This window comes from Camelus ferus, chromosome 35, assembly GCF_009834535.1.
Source record: "Camelus ferus isolate YT-003-E chromosome 35, BCGSAC_Cfer_1.0, whole genome shotgun sequence".
NCBI lineage: Eukaryota > Metazoa > Chordata > Mammalia > Artiodactyla > Camelidae > Camelus > Camelus ferus.
Window position 1 is genome coordinate 17,433,546 of NC_045730.1, and position 16,672 is coordinate 17,450,217.

At 39.0% G+C, this 16,672-nt stretch overlaps 1 protein-coding gene across 1 annotated transcript in view; it reads left to right on the forward strand.

The window, feature by feature from the left end:
• WAC (WW domain containing adaptor with coiled-coil) overlaps positions 1-11,950 on the forward strand; it is a 74,401-nt gene extending 62,451 nt beyond the window's left edge. Inside the window, 8 exon segments of the mRNA XM_032473845.1 lie at positions 2,572-2,817; positions 4,236-4,358; positions 5,214-5,362; positions 6,324-6,442; positions 7,872-7,974; positions 7,976-8,059; positions 8,807-8,934; positions 10,493-11,950. Coding sequence (XP_032329736.1) covers positions 2,572-2,817; positions 4,236-4,358; positions 5,214-5,362; positions 6,324-6,442; positions 7,872-7,974; positions 7,976-8,059; positions 8,807-8,934; positions 10,493-10,562 — 1,022 coding nt within the window. The 3' untranslated portion in view covers positions 10,563-11,950.
• Positions 11,951-16,672: the final 4,722 nt, after the last annotated feature.

Below are 16,672 nucleotides of genomic sequence, written 5' to 3' on the forward strand. Positions count from 1 at the left end.
GAACCTTAAGGAGTGTGTGATCAGGAGAAGACTGCTACTTTCGTCTATAATTGCCTCATAAATGTAATAACTGACAGCAGGTGTTCACAAGGAAAATCTTAACTTCCTTCACGTTTCTTTATACTGGTCCATGGATCCAAAACAGCAGAGCTGAGTGTGATAGACAGTCTGCTAGACTGACAGGCCCTCCTTTAAAATGCGTGTCTTGCACAATTGAAGTATCTGCCTTACAAAAATGGAAATGTCTTAGACCTTCTGAGTGGATCATAAGAGATCAACCCATCCTTGAAATGTACTTAAAGCAGCTGTGAGGTCTGTATTTTAGAGAGCTGTTGCCCCTAACTGACCATCGCAGTAGCATTGTGAAAAGGCCGGCAGAGGAGTTCCTCTGCACTGAGCTTGCTAGTAATTCCCGGGTTCTCTGGGGCTGAGGAGATTATGAATGTTTAGTTCCTAGAACTGGAAGTGAAGATATACAGTTCTTTGGAAGCAATATAATATTTAGATGTGGTGTTCCTGAAACTTTCCTACATCATAGTAGCAGTCTTATTTCAGTTATATAAACATGTATGTGAGCTTGAAAGTCTTCAAGAAATGGGTACGTACGGGAAATTAAACATACTTTAGCAAGTGTTCATGCTTAGTCTTACAATCTTGGCTGAATGACTATAAATATCTTGAATTAAAAAACAAGTGTAATACTATTATAAGAATTACATCTTGAAGGTTTCTCCTAATTTACGTACATCAGAGTTTCTCTGAGGGTATACACCTAAGGAGAATGACTGGGTTGTGAAGTGTGTGTATATCCACTTTTTCTAGGTAATGCCAAATTATTTTCCATTGTGGTTATAAGTTTAGTCTCTACCTGAGATGTTTTAAGTGCTTCCATTACTCCTTATCAACATTTAGCATGGTTAGACTGAAATTTTTGTCAATCAGGTGATCATAAAAGCATACTCTGTTGATTTTAGTTTGCATTTTCCTGATTGTCAGTGAAGTTGAGCATAACTTTTATCTTTTCTAAGGCATTAATGTTTCTTCTGTGAATTCTTTTCATTTCATGGTTTTTGTTCATTTTTCTATTGTATAGTTTGTGTTTTTTGATTTATAGGAGTTCCTTAAAATGTTTGGTTACTGATTCCCTGAGTGTAGTCGTTTTACTCTGTAATTTTCTGCATCCTCATGTCAAGCTTATTTTCTTATGTTTCCATTAGTTCTAAAGACTTAACATATATATATGTAAAAGTTTAATCTGCCTTAAATCGGTTTTACTTAAAATGTTAAATTTTTATATCTGGCACAGCACTAACTGTTCTTTTTCTTTAAGAATTTCTTGGGTCTTACTAGCTCATACCACTTCGAAATAAGTTATAGAATCGGTTTGTCAAATGCTACCAAAAATGCTCTTGGGACTTTAATTTGAATTACATTAAGTCTATATAAATAATTAGCAATAACAACTTTCAAATAATATTTTCACGCATGTTTTACATTTTTTAATTTTTAAACACTGAGGGTGGAATTTTGTGGAATTTTTTTTTACTATTAAAAAGATCCATTTTAGTGCTAATAATCTTTAAATAATAGGAATATAGTTTATTGCCTTATATTAAATTTAATTCCAGAATGGAAGTATGTTAATTCTAAAACCCAGCTGTTGAGTATAAAAGTTCAGAATAGGAGTTTCCTCTTATTTATCACATTTAGTCAATTCTGGGGTTGCTCACCATGGTGCTTATCCTGATTGTGTTAAGGCCTTTGTCATATTTAAGTAGACTGTTAACTGTGGCCTTAACTTCACCGTAAGTTATTTTATGATACATAGAAACTCAGTTTTGTGCTGTTTATCCTAATGGAATGTTACTTGAACATGTAGTTAATACAGGCACACCTTGGAGATACTGTGGGTTCAGGTCCATCCAAACCACCACAATAAAGCGATTATAGCAATCAAACGGGGTGGTATGAATGTTTTGGTTTTCCAGTGCATATAAAAGTTATGTTTATACTATATAGTAGTCTTTTAAGTGTCCAGTAGCATTATGAGTAAAACAACCATGTGTATACTTCAATTAAAAAATAATGCTGTTGGAAAACTAGCATGGATAGACTTGCCCAATAAAGGGTTGCGGCAAACCTTCAGCTTGTTGGTGGGGAAAACAAGGCTGTAACTGAGAAATGTAATAAAGGTGAACTGCAGTAAACAAGGAATGCCTGTACATGTGTTTGAGGCAGAGTGTGGTAAATAAATAAATAAGAGTATGGTACTTTGAGACTCAGACATGGATGGTTGAATCACTGCTTTATTACCAGGTTTTGTGACCTCAGGCAATTTATATGAATCTTTTTTGTTCAGTTTTCCAATCTGTAAAATCAGGGTTTAAATTATCTGCCTTGTTACTGTGGTCAGCCAGGTGCTTCCCGAGTCTCTCTGTGCACTGCTGTGTAAACATGAGGTGGGATGGCTTGAGTTAGGTGCTTGCACGTGGATGTTGCTTATTTGACATTGGTTCCAGTTTCCTCAATACAAGTAATGTTTTTCAGCCTTATTATCTCGTTTTTATTTAGAATCTACATCAGGAGACAAATCTGTATCACACTCTTGCACAACTCCTTCCACATCTTCTGCCTCTGGACTGAACCCCACATCTGCACCTCCAACATCTGCTTCAGCAATCCCTGTTTCTCCTGTTCCACAGTCACCAATACCTCCATTACTTCAGGACCCAAATCTTCTTAGACAGTTGCTTCCTGCTTTGCAAGCCACACTGCAACTTAATAATTCTAATGTGGACATATCCAAAATAAATGAAGGTAAATTTTTATGGTAACAACTTCAAAACAGTTCATTTGCATTGTGCAAAATTGTGTAATTAGTAAAAACCCCAACTTAGGAATGGTCTTTGTTTCATTTTAAAAAGTCAAATTTGAACTTCATGCTTTGGAATTTATATCCCCTGTAGCTTAGGGCCTTTGGTATTGTAATCGAATTAGCGGTACTTGGATTTCCTGTATGTTTTTCAAGACTTGCTGCATGCGTGGTAGTTCCTGGAGATAACTGTTCTGTCAGCTTAATGTGTATGGTGAATTATTTTTTTTTTCAAGTAAGAACAGAAAAAAGGATATTTGCTTAAACTGATACAAAAACACTTGATTTCTAGCATATTTCAAAAAACTTCCTGTCTGTTGCTAAATAATTATTTGGAATATTAAAATATGCTAATTACTAAGAATAGGAATTGAGATTGTTCTTAAAATACTTAAAAATTTTTGAGAAGGGATAACATTATGCTGTTTTTCCTAGTTAATTGTGTTGTTGATTCCAACTTTGCTTTTCAGTATGCTACTGAAGTATGTAGGCAGCTACCTCAGAGAAGTCTGAGTAAAGTGGATGTAGTTATAATTTGTAAACCATCCAGATCCAAACATTAGCTCTCATGAACATGGAAAAGTTTTCTATTTTTGTGCATTTTCACATCATGTATTTAATAGTAGTGTCATGAGGTTAAGTCCTTCCTTTATGCTAAAAATGGAGCTATCTCAGGCTAGTTGGTCATTACCCTTCCATTCTTCTTATTCTCATCATTTCTGTATTTTTATTTAATTCTTTAAAATAACCATGCTGTTCTCTTGTTTGATAGGTAAACATTTTACTAGAAAAAAATGGGGCTTTTACAGTTTGAAGAAACAGTAGCCTAAGAAAGTCTCAATAGTAAAAGAGCTTATGTTTCAGAAATACATGGTATTCCAGAGTACCCAGCTTTTTAATACCCGCATTTGGAAGATTGTTGGGGGTGGGTGTTGATGTAGGGTGTGAGTGTTGAGCTTGCAGAATAAAGCAGTAGGCTGAAATGGCTGCTCCTAATCCAGTTACTTCCAAGTAGTGTGCTGAACACCTTCCCTGTACATGGGTAGGTTTGTGATGTAATCAGAAATTCAAGTGAATACTCTTTGCTGTGTTAAAAGTCATAGAGGAGTATTCTTTAACTGAACACCTAAATTTTAGCTTAAGGGAAACTACTGTTTTATTATAAGCCTATTAAATTTCTGTTCCTCTGCCTTGTGAGGGCATTTCACAGGTCTAGACTCACTGTATTACTCCTGTCTTCTAGACTTTTTTGAGAGTTCTAGTTTGAAACACTCCAGTTTTTTTCTGGGTTCTTTCTGAATTTTCAAATTGTTACTTAAGCTACTGTGTTTTCATTTGAATTTAAGATCTAATGTGTTTACAGTTCTTACAGCAGCTGTGACACAAGCCTCGTTGCAGTCTATAATTCATAAGTTTCTCACTGCTGGACCATCTGCTTTCAACTTAACTTCTCTGATTTCTCAGGCTGCTCAGCTCTCTACACAAGGTATTTATTTTCTTAGATAACTCTAGAATGGTATTGATGGGGGGGGCGGGTGGGATCCAGAGCAAATTTTGTTAGTCTTTGAAGAGATTAGCTATAATAATGATTTTATTTTGTTCGATTCTGTAACACTGCTGTACACAGGAGTATTTGTCTTTATCTTTTTAGATGAAGCAAGCTTTGGACATTTATCTTTCACCATTGCCATCAAATCTATACTGTAGTATAGATGTAATTCAGCATTTAAGTTGTTAATGAGACATTTTACTCCAAAGCTGAAGTAAACTATGACATGCCCTCAATCTTTGTGAATTATTGGATATCTTTTAAGAGTTGAAGTTTGATTCAAGTTGGTGTCAGATGGTTTTTGGCTTGAGGCTGTAGAAATGCTCGAGTCCTTCCTTGAGTTAGCACTCTTCCCCGTGACAGTATCCAATGGGGAAGGATACACCTCGGAGCAAAAGGGAAATGAAAGGGCCACTTGACTTCTCCGCCAGCCCCAGTTCAGCAGGCTGATCGGTTGAGCCAGCAGTACCTGGTCTCCCTCTGAAGTGCGGAGTGAAAAGACGCTGCCAGCCCTTGGTTAGTCTCATGAGGCATATTACAAGAATAAGAAAGAGGAAGTAAGCATGGTGAGAGGATGCCCCCCATGTGAGAATATGTTCAGACTTGGGGGGACAGGGGGCCGCACTGAGCGTGCTTATCTCTGACGGCGCGTCTAGTCAGCGCGGACCCACTGAGCAGCTTGGTTAGAACTTTCAGACAAGCACTCTCTTTGGGGTGTGGGGCACGTGGAGAGATGCAGAGGTCTCCCTACATATGTTACCAAGGCTTTTTATTTCTTTTACTCATTTACAGCCCAGCCATCTAATCAGTCTCCAATGTCTTTAACGTCTGATGCGTCATCCCCAAGATCGTATGTGTCTCCAAGAATAAGCACACCTCAGACCAACACAGTCCCCATCAAACCTCTGATCAGTACTCCTCCTGTTTCATCACAGCCAAAGGTACGCCCCTTTGAGGAAAGCTACTTTTGGGTAACACAGATTTCATGATGTTTTAGAGTATGTACTGGAGAGAAAGCCCTCTTTTGAGAATGAGGTAGTGGTGGAGTGAATGACAGGTAAGTGAGATTAGATGCATGTTCATTGAGGGAATAGAGGAGGGAATTGCATTTGAGCCACTTCTGTGCATTGACTCTGTTCTCTATTGGCCTGTGGATAGAGAAGGGTATACTAATTGAGTCTTACTAATTGTAGAATTTTCAGACTCTGAAAGATGTGAGAGAACATGTTTTCCAGTTTCCCTGTACTTTTATTATAGAAATGAGTCAATTGCCGTGCTAAGAGCTTTATATAAATTATATTAACTTTCACATCAACTACCCTTTGCCTCATTTAATAGATACAGAAAATAAAACCTCCTATTAAATCTGATTTTGGTGATAGAGTCAATATTTGAGACCTAGGTCTTTCTGAATGCAGAACCCATTTTATTATGGTTATGTTGCCTGTGTTTGTCCAAGCAAAATCTTAACATGGGTGGCTCATCAGAGCACAGAAAATTGATGGCCTCTATTCTTATTGGACTATGAACAGGACCTTACAATGTTGCTGTTATATTTTGTATTACAACCTTTGAGTCTTGCTTGCAAATTCATAAATCTCAGTCATATGTGTTCTTTGTTTTGTAGCATGCTGCCAGTGAAACTTGAGTAATTTGGAAGTTGATACGGACAAGTAGTAAATTTTTTTTTAACTCTAAACATACATAGTTTACACGATTAAATGTGACTGTGTCACTAACACTAATCTTACTATGGAGCAGTTAGGACGACTCGTGTTATCTTAAAAATCACCAAATAGAAATAATCGAAAAGTTTCATTGGTAGAACTTTTGCTTCTGTCTAGTTCCCGTGCTTCTTTCCTGTGTGGTAGGAGCCTGTCTTACCGGATTTTGACATTTCAGGCTAGTACTCCGGTAGTTAAGCAAGGACCAGTGTCGCAGTCGGCCACACAGCAGCCCGTCACTGCTGACAAGCAGCAAGGTCATGAACCTGTCTCTCCTCGAAGTCTTCAGCGTTCAAAGTAAGTACAGGCTGTATGTTGAGACAGCATTGTTTTTTCCTTAATGTGGCATGTTGCCATAGTGTTTGCATATTATAAATAAAATAATGTGTGTAGTAGAACTTGATCTTGGGAAGAATCCATGGATAGCCTTAGCTTTCTGTATTATAAAATTTACAAAGGCAGATCTTACTACAATAAGTGGACTGTCTCTAATAGTGAATCCTGGGTTATTTTGGAAAAGGTAGCTCTTTCTGTAGAATTTTACTTGGTGGAATGTGATGAGAGTAACAATGTGTGATACTTGTCTTACACTACTTCATTATTGTTAACTTTCTCATAGCAGTTTTAGATTTGAGTGTATTGATGAAGCCGAAAATCTCACGGCTAAAACCTAGGCCAGTATTTTCCAGCTGGTGTGTGTGTCCGTGTGTGTCTGTGTCTGTCAGGCTCTCCTGATAGCTTCAGCTCTGGCCCTGTACAGTTTACCTGTCAGACAAAGCTCTATTATGTTGTGACTTTTCTTTGTGAATTAACAAATACAACTTTAAATGATTTTCATTGATTGATTTTTGTTTCTTGCTGTGAGGTGGCAAAATAATTCAACTGTTGTTTTTATTGTTTTTTAAACAAGCATTTCAGAACATACACATCCAAATGAGAGTTGTTCCCTTCAAAATAATCACTTTGGGAAGCTGTCTGCCTAACTTCAGCAATGTTGCCATTGCTCAGAACACTTTTGGGAAAGTCTTCTTTTAAACTGTCTTTAGAGGCTGCAGTATTACTTTAAATATCCTCAGTGACGAAAGCTTCATCCTTTGGGAGACTTAGTTTTTGGAAATAACTGAAATTCATTCAGAGCCAAGTCTGGTGTGAAGCAGGTAGGAAATCAACTTGGGTGATTAAGTTTTGGTTCTCACCACCAAGTCCTGAAACCCCAGCCCAGAGCACACAGCTTTAGGAGAAGATACCCAGTCTCTAGAGTGTTGCTTTTTTGGTCTTATTTTGCTTCGCATCATTTCACCCTCTGATTCAAGTACTTTGTTCTGGTATTAGAGAGTCAAAGGCAATGTATTTCTTCCCCTCCATATCTTCATGTATTTAAGATAAAATAGATGCACCTTATGTCCACAGCTGTTAAAAATGTGACCATTTCTTCTTAGTGTTTGTAGCATACAAAGTCAGCAAGTTCTGCTGTCAGATTTGGGAGAGCACTGATACTTTAAATTCAACTCTGACATTTGTGTTAAAGGGCTCTTAACCCCCAAAGTGTGCTAGGAGTACATTGGTATAAATATACTTTGGGTTTTAGGTTCTGTTTGTTTGATGTTAAAGTAACAAATTTTTCTTAGGAATTTGGATATCTTTAATAAAAGGTATCGGACATTTTCTAGGATACCTGGAAACCACTTTTTAAACATACCACTCATTCAGTTGTTTTCTCTTCTAGTAGCCAGAGAAGTCCGTCACCTGGTCCAAATCATACTTCTAGTAGTAATGCATCAAATGCTGCAGTGGTGCCCCAGAATTCATCCGCCCGGCCTGCGTGCGCAGTTAACACCCACGCTCGCAGCACACTTCAATGAGAATCTCATAAAACATGTCCAAGGATGGCCTGCGGATCATGCGGAGAAGCAGGTGTGTTACGTGATCTCAGCAGATGTCTCACCTTTGAATGACTGGCGGCTTAATTCTGCTTTGAGAAAAATCTCATCTGGACCATTGAACTCAAGCTATATTTAAAACACCTAATTTCTGATTAGATTGTCTGTAGTCAGTTTGGGTGCTCACGGGGTATTTATGAGGTGACTTTTTGTGGTTTCACATAGAGCCCCCGTTGTCAGGTCCTCAGCGCTGAGCTCCATGCTGAGTGCTTTATTTTCCCCGCTTCCTAGAACTTGTGACCAGTGCAGACTGCGTTTTCCCCCTCCACTAATGAGGCCCTTAAGACCAAGTAGGCTATACCAGGTCACCCAGCTGCAGTGATGATGGCTCAGAGCCCGTGTCTTTTCCTCTCAGCAGCCACTCTGGTAGCTGTGGCCATGCTAGTGCAGTTGCCCTTGAACACCTGAGGGGCTGGGAGGCCCGGCCCTCTGCACAATTGAAAATCCATACCCACACTTCTCATCCTTGAATTCAGCCAGCTGTGGATCGTGTAGTGTGGTAATATTTATTATTGAAAAAAGTGTGTGTAAGTGGGCCTGGCACAGTTCAAACCTGTGTTGTTCAGGGGTCAGCAGCACTAGTCATCTTACGACTCTCGCACTAGACTAGCTACTAAAAGTTAGGAAACATTTTTGCTTTGGGATAAGGGACCTTAGGACATTTCCAGCTACTGCCATTGGTTCTACGACTTCGATGTGATTTTCATTTCTTTAATTATAGGCATCAAGATTGCGAGAAGAAGCCCATAACATGGGAAGCGTTCATATGTCAGAAATTTGTACTGAATTAAAAAACTTAAGATCTTTAGTCCGAGTATGTGAAATTCAAGCAACTTTGCGAGAACAAAGGTACGTTTTCCACTGAAATAAAATTTGTAATGTCTTTTAGTGTTATATATCTTAAATTGGACTGAAGAACATCAATCAGATTTCATTTCTGAAATTGAAAGTTCTCTTTGCTGTATTATATCAGATTACATAGTAGTGTAAACTGTGTTTTCATAATTTAATAACATTCCTGGTGAATGGTAATGACACCTAGATTTTATTTCTCTTCACCCGTGGTAAATGCTTCATTAGACTTGCTTTCTTACATTATGACACTTTAAGGTACCAGTAACGTTTTATTTAAAAAGTGAGATGTTGATGACAACAGATTACAGAGAGTCCCCCTTCAGCTGAGAGTGGCCCCTGGTGCTGAGACACACTTCAGTTGGAATTTCAGGTCACCGTTTGCGTTGTCCTGCGTCTGCAGTAGATCCCTTGGAAGTTACATTTAGAACTGAGTACAGGAAGTTTAATGATGTATATCCGCTCTCTTGAGTTGTTTCCGCCTAAGCTCTGTCTCTTGTTTCTTTATGTAGGGTCCTACTAGTGTCCTACTGGACTGGGACGTCTGCATCGTGACAAATAGTGCCTGTCACAGACCCAGGGACAGGAGGGCAGCGCTTCACGTCCTGCCTGTATTGACATATAGTGACATCTCATGTCTAGTTATGAAACCACAGACATTTAGCAAATACCAAGTTGGGCTTTATATTAAACTAGGAAAACTGAGTTTTCATCTAACCTTTCAACTGCTAAAATACCTGGAGGTACTTTCTGAATATCAACTGGGAATATTTTTTTTACTCTAGGATTGCTCTGAAAGTAGTTCTAACATACACCAAACTTGATTTTGGCTTGCTAGACAGATGGTTTGACTTTCAGGGAATTTCACTGTTCTTTACTGCCACTTACTGAAACAGTCATGTATCCCACACACCACAGTCACATGTCACATGTGACTACCTGCAGTCGAATGTCAAGCTGTTATAAGATTATGCCTCATTCACCAGTATGGGCAATAAATGTCATAGGTCACAGGAGAGGATCGAATATAGGAAGTTAGCTGTGGGGTTTGTTTTATTTATTTTAAACACACATGCCAATTTGACTTTGATTCTGCTTTGTTTTTTGTTTGTTTGTGTTTGTTTTGAACCTATTTGTGTTGAGAATTGTTCTTCAGAAATGACTGGCCTCTTGCACCTAGTTAGCTCTAGGCTAGTTAATTCTGTGTTGTGATCCAGAAAGCATGCAGTGTGAGCTTATCCTGTTTAATAACTGCTGCTTTCGCGTGTGTGATGGTACAGTCACCAGCTACATTTTAAGTCAGTCATTACACTGAGATTTCTGGGAGTTGTTAGAAAGCTGGGAAGCACTCTGACTTCTGTCATCCTGATAGTAACACATGTTATGTATTCCCGTGGTTATTTTGTCTTGGCTGTAGACTAACCAGTCAACTTACTTCATCTTAACGAGTAGTTACTCATTTTCTTTGTAAAGAGATTTTTATAGTTAAAAGTTTGGTTTTTCCATAACATTTGTAACGACCACATGGGTTCTAATGCCCTCTTTTATTTTTCAGGATACTATTTTTGAGACAACAAATTAAGGAACTCGAAAAGCTAAAAAATCAGAATTCCTTCATGGTGTGAAGATGTGAATAATTGCACATGGTGTTGAGTACAGGAACTGTAAATCTATTGCCCAATCTTAACATTTTTGAGCTGCATTTAAGTAGACTTTGGACCGTTAAGCTGGGCAAAAGAAATGACAAGGGGACGGGAGTCTTGTGAGATTCAATTCAGGGGAAAGATACAAGGTTGATTTGTAAAACCCTTGAAATGTAGATTTCTTGTAGATGTATTCTTCACGTTGTAAATATGTTTTGTAGAGTGAAGCCATGGGAAGCCATGTGTAACAGAGCTTAGACATCCGAAACTAATCAATGCTGAGGTGGCTAAATACCTAGCCTTTTACATGTAAACCTGTCTGCAAAATTAGCTTTTTTTAAAAAAAAAATTTGGGGGGTTAATTTATCATTCAGAAATCTTGCATTTTCAAAAATTCAGTGCAAGCGCCAGGCAATCTGTGTCTGAGGATACGATTGTGAACCATACGGGCAGTGGACACAATATCATGAAACACCTGTTCCCACACTTGCACCTGATGATCAGAGCAGTGCTTCTCCATTTGTTTTGCAGAGAAATGTTTTTCATTTCCCGTGTGTTCCATTTCCCTCTGAAATCCTTGATCTGATTTTATCCATTTTTTAAGGCTCCTCTTTTCCTCCTTTCTGAAGGCACTGTTGCTATGGCACTTTTCTATAACCTTTCCATTCCTGTGTACAGTAGCTTAAAATTGCAGTGATTGAGCATAACCCACTTGTTTGTATAAATTATTGAAATCCATTTGCACCCTGTAAGAATGGACTTAAAAGTACTGCTGGGCATGTGTGCTGAAAGTACATGGATTGCTCAAATATAAGGAAATGGCCCAATGAACATGGTTGTGGGAGGGGAAAGAGGAAACAAAGCTAGTCGGATGTGAATTGTATCTGTTGTAATAAACATGTTAAAACAAACAAAAATTGTTATTTTTCTTTTCCTTTGGTCAGTGCATATTAGAATTTGAACTACCTGGGTTTTCTTTATCAGAACTATTCTTGTTGAACATTTATACTTAATTGAAATAATTCCTTAAGGGAGGTTTTGTTTAAAACCTATAAACAGGAAATTGTGTATAAGAATATTTAATGAAGTACGAAATTCAACAAGAATGATTAAGTCACTTCCCAAGTGGTTGTCATTTGTTAAACCCTGGTTTACCTGTCTTGCTATTATGACATTTCATTTTGAAGGATGTTTGTGTTGTAGCTAACTGTTCAAGTCTGGTGCTGACTGCTGTTCTTAGCCATCACAAAACGCTCAATTTGTGTAATTGGAGCTACCTGCTGTTATCTGGAATGGTGGGAAAGCTCAGCTTTGTATATTGTTTCCTAAAGTATATTAAAATAAAAAAAGAAACTATTGCTACTATAAAATTACCTTGGCTTTTTTTTTTTCCCCTTTGCTAAAATATTGATCACATGGCCTTAGCATGACACTGCCAGTTTATTAAGTCAAATCACAAGGGTTTCTTTATGCAGAAAAATCTTGTAATTTCAAAATCTTACCAATTTAGAGCCTTTTTTTCCCTGTGGAGGCAGATGTATTCATGTGCTTTCAGAACTGCCAGCACCAAGGGCTTATGTTGTGATGTTTGACGTTGTTACCACATCCTGGGATGCTAACATTCTGAGAATTGCTCTTGTGCTTTAAGCATATTTAAAATATAGAAGATAACGCTCAAAGTTTTCAATAAGTTAAAAAAGATAAACTGTAAGTGATAGTGTGGGTGATATTTTCTAAAATACAAAAATGTTCCAGCGTAATTAAGAATGAAAATCATACTGGAAACTGGTTTATATTGTAACTTGAGGATACTTCTAAAATGTAAGAAAAGACAAATGTCATAAATTATATCGTCATGAAATGTTAACACCTGTGAGATTGTTGATACTTGCTGGACTTGATTAGCGCGTGTAAATGAAACTGCGAAGAACTGTGTTACATTAGGAATGCTGGTCAATGTAGTCCTGTATCTTTTCTGGAAAGAAGTGAGCAATTGTTGATGTAGTGGGCAGTCTCCTGATCAGATGGCAACTGGACTTGTGATTTTAAGGTAAATGATTTGAGTTGCTAATTGTTGATTGACTACCACCTTATTCTTTTGACTTTAAAAAATGTCTACATCCCTAAATGCTCACATACATATATAATATAGAAGATGCCTAATTTGAAATTTCCTGGTGAATTTTTAAACAAAATTAAAAATTTGGTGAAATGATTTTTTAAAATATTTGATTCACTTATTCTGTAGTGAATTATTTTAAATACTGCACTTTAGTACAGACATGGTGTCCAGCTACCAGCCTTCTTGAGGTAGCCAAAATAGGCATAATATTCAAAAATACTATTTGTCTAGTTGTCCTGTTGCCATTATCTCATTTTGGTGGGCACCTTGGTTCAGATAGTTTGAAAACAGAAGTATAAAAAGCCCCTAGGAAACCTCAGGGTTTTTACTTCTGTGTTTTAGAAGGGACAATAGTAGTGTTACATGCAAACCTTAAAAACTCTTACTGTGATGAAGTTTTTTGTGAAGGTGGGTCTGTTAGGAAGTCTTAACCCTGCAGAGCCAGCTACCTTTTTCCCCTTTGTTTTCTGTTTAACTAGTGTGGCTAACTTCTAATTTTAAAACTTGGACTATAACTCCAGATGTTAAGCACACTGAAAACTCCATAGGTCAGCTCTTTTTAAAGACATCATGCTGCTTTTAATAGCCCAAATGAATGATTTTATCTTCGAAATTTTATATATCTGCTTCACACTTGTAAAATATTAGAAAGGAGGTGCTTAAAACTTTGCAAAGAATTGTTAACCCATTTCAGAAACAATCTGTTCTGTTTAAACACAACCTTACAAGGGAGTATTTCAAAGGGGAGGAGACAGGGTGCGAAATAATTCACTGCAAACCAGAACTGTTGTAGTTCAGGACTTAAAGCTACTGTATTTAGATGTGGGGTTTGAATATACGGATTTCTTTTCAATACCTGTAAATATGGTTATATTCTTGTATTTGTACTGGAGTGTACAAATGACACTAAAAAGTAATAAATACTTTTTGTCTATTTTGTGCAGTTATTTCAGAACAGTCTGTTTTGAACGAGTGCATAGTTTTCTGCATTTGAGGAAGAAAACTTAAAATGCCAGGTTTTGCTCCAGAAATTTTAATAGCAGTCGCATCCTGTCATGTTTCACATAATTTCTTAATTGTGATTTTAATGAAAAAATTTGGCTTAAAGTCAGGATTCTGAGATCCTGTTCTAATTTGCTGTGCCCTTTCCTCCTGACCCTGCCCGCTGGCAGCGCCCTAGAGTGCAGCCTGCCCAGCTCGCTGGTCAGGCCCTGGGCTTCGAGGACCCCACTCTGAGGTCGGTTTCACCCGGACTGCCTCCGGCCCTGACCTCTTCCTTGAGCTCCCAACGGCTTAGTGTAACTTGCCTCAGCACGGCAGGTCCTCTGAAGAAGAGGACTCCGATCGTGCTTGAGACCTCTTCTCCCACACTCCCATTTTCAGTAGCTGGTGCCGTGGTTCCCCCAGTCGCTCAAGCCCCAACCATTTTTTCTGTAACACCCTGTGTTTGATCCATTATCAAGACCCCCGAGCTCTGCCTTCACAACGTTTTGGGCCTGAGAGCTCTGTACCACCACGTTTCCCGCTCCAGCCCCACCTTCAGTCCTCGAACCCCGTGCTGCCACTGCCTTCTGACCTTTCTCTTTGCTTCTGCTCTGATCTGCCCCTGCCCCCGCCCCACATGGCACATGCATAACCTGTTCAGTGGTTTCACACTCAGAACAAAACCCAGAGCTCCTGCCGTGGCTTTGTGCGTTCAAGGCTCTGAACATCACCACGGTCTCATCTCGTCCGCTGGTTTCTCCCTTGCTCACTGCCGTCCGTTTTCGGGGTTTTTGCGTTTTCTCTGCCTGGAAAGCTCTTCCAAGAGACTGTCCAGCTTGCTGGCCATTCATTCTCAGAGGCCTTTTCCCATAAATGTGACCTCCCATAAATGAGAGCATCACTTTTCCTGTACTCAAGTTTTCTTCACAAGAACAGTATGTGATACGTAGTGAGTACTCCATAAGTATTTGTTTAATGAATTATGAACGTTAAAGGGCTGTGGACAGAATATAAGACAATTTACAAGGGTTCCTGAAAGTGTTTTCTTCCAAGTTTTGGTTTTAGTCTTCCCTTGGAAAGATAGGAAAGAAACAGCAACTAGCTTTTTTTTCTTCTTTTTTTCTTAAAAAATTGTTGCAATTGACTATTGGTTTCCAAAACCTAACTCCAAACACATTTTCATTGGTAACGTTATGAAATGTGATCTCTCTAAGCAAGATTAATCAACAACCAGTAGTAATTAGAGCCTCCTCTGACTATATGTTAGTAGTGAGGAGCAAGATGCTACACTGATGGGATGAGCTTGGGGTGATGGCAGCAGGAGCTGGCCCTGTTTCTGCAGGGCGTGACGCGGAGGCGTGGGGGTTGGGGTCTGGATCCTGGTTTCATGAGGTAGGAAGCTTTGGTAGGCCTGTATCTTTGGTTCAGATGATGCCTTGACATCCAACCAGATCGTTCTGACCTTTAGGACCAGTGTGGGCAGAAAAGATGTCATGTTCTAAGATGTGTCGCGCGATAAAGAACTTAATACACATCCATTCTGAAAGGAAAATGGCTGGGATGTGAGAATTCCCTGCTTTTGTGACCAGGTAGGAAGACTGAAGATTGGACAGGCACTCGATGCTCCTGTGTGTACTTCATAAACAGGCATCTTGTTCCTTTTCTAACATGCATTCTGTCTAATTGCCCACTTTGATCAGTCTATGCGGGTGTGTTAAGATCACAAGTGTCCTTACTCTGTTTAGGTAGTCCAGGGTTATTACCTTGGATGAAAAGGGCAGAATGCAAGGACAGTAATTTTTGTTTCTTTTGTGTATTGTGGCTTCCTGTCACCTAGAAAAACCAGCACCTAGTGTGTGCTCAACATAGTTTTGCATGAACAAGTGAAGTTACATTTTAAATATCTGCTCTGAGGATTGCCCAATTTAGTATTTAAGCATAATGTGTTCATTTTTCTTTAAAAAAATTAGTGATTAAAGAAGAGAACTTGAAGAGAGTCACTGAAATTTCAAGTCAACAGGCCATTTAATTTCACTTTTTTTTCCATTTGGATGCCTTGACATTTTATCGTCTTTATGAGCTCAAACTGTTAGTGATAAGCAGGAAAAATTACCATGGTTGAAGAAGCTCTAATTTTTAAAATGCCAGTGCAGGGTCTCGGGCTGCATCTCTACCTGTTTCACATGCACAAGTGTTTCAGAGACACTGTAAAATACTGACAGTGGCGCTACAGGGTAAGAGAGCTGAAATAACCCCCAGTGCCTAATGAAACCCGAGCATTTGAAGAACCAAAACATTCCTCCACAAACATCAATGAAAAAAGCACAAACCTGTTCTATAACCTTTAAAAGTTGATGGCTGGGGAGAAAAGAAGATAGAAGATTTTGATGTCATTTAGTACATCTAATCAGCCCTGAATTAGGGGCCAGTCAGAAAGTGGAAGTCACCCAAGGTATCTCAAAAGGAGAGAATTTGAAACTGGTGGAGGGTAAAGCCAGGCAGGCTGATAAAACAGCCAGGCAGGGAGTCTGGGGAACAGACAGAGGGGCAGCTTCCCTCCAGGGAGCAGCTTCCCTCCAGGGAGCTGGGTCCAAGGAAAAGACGACCCACCCATTAAGGTGCCAACTGAGGCAGAGGGAGAAACGCAGGCCCCACCACCTCCACTTCCAGGCCTGCGCACACGGGCAGAGTGTCCCCGGGAGCAGGAGGGCAGGAGAGCTTGGCACGTTCTCTGCCACCCTGAGCCGCCAAGTGAGGGGGAAACTGACCTGAGAGCTAACCAGCAAATAACCAGCACGGCCTCTGAGCTCACCAGCAGAACAAGCAACCAGAAAGTCTGCCAACTTAGCAACATTCCCTGATGAAAGTTTACTGCACTGTCTCTGAAGTTCTAAAAAATGTCTAAGAGATTGTGTCCCAATGTTATATTTAGTCATTCAAATACAAAGACAGTAGACACTCCCAAACACACAAGTGCCTGAGACCT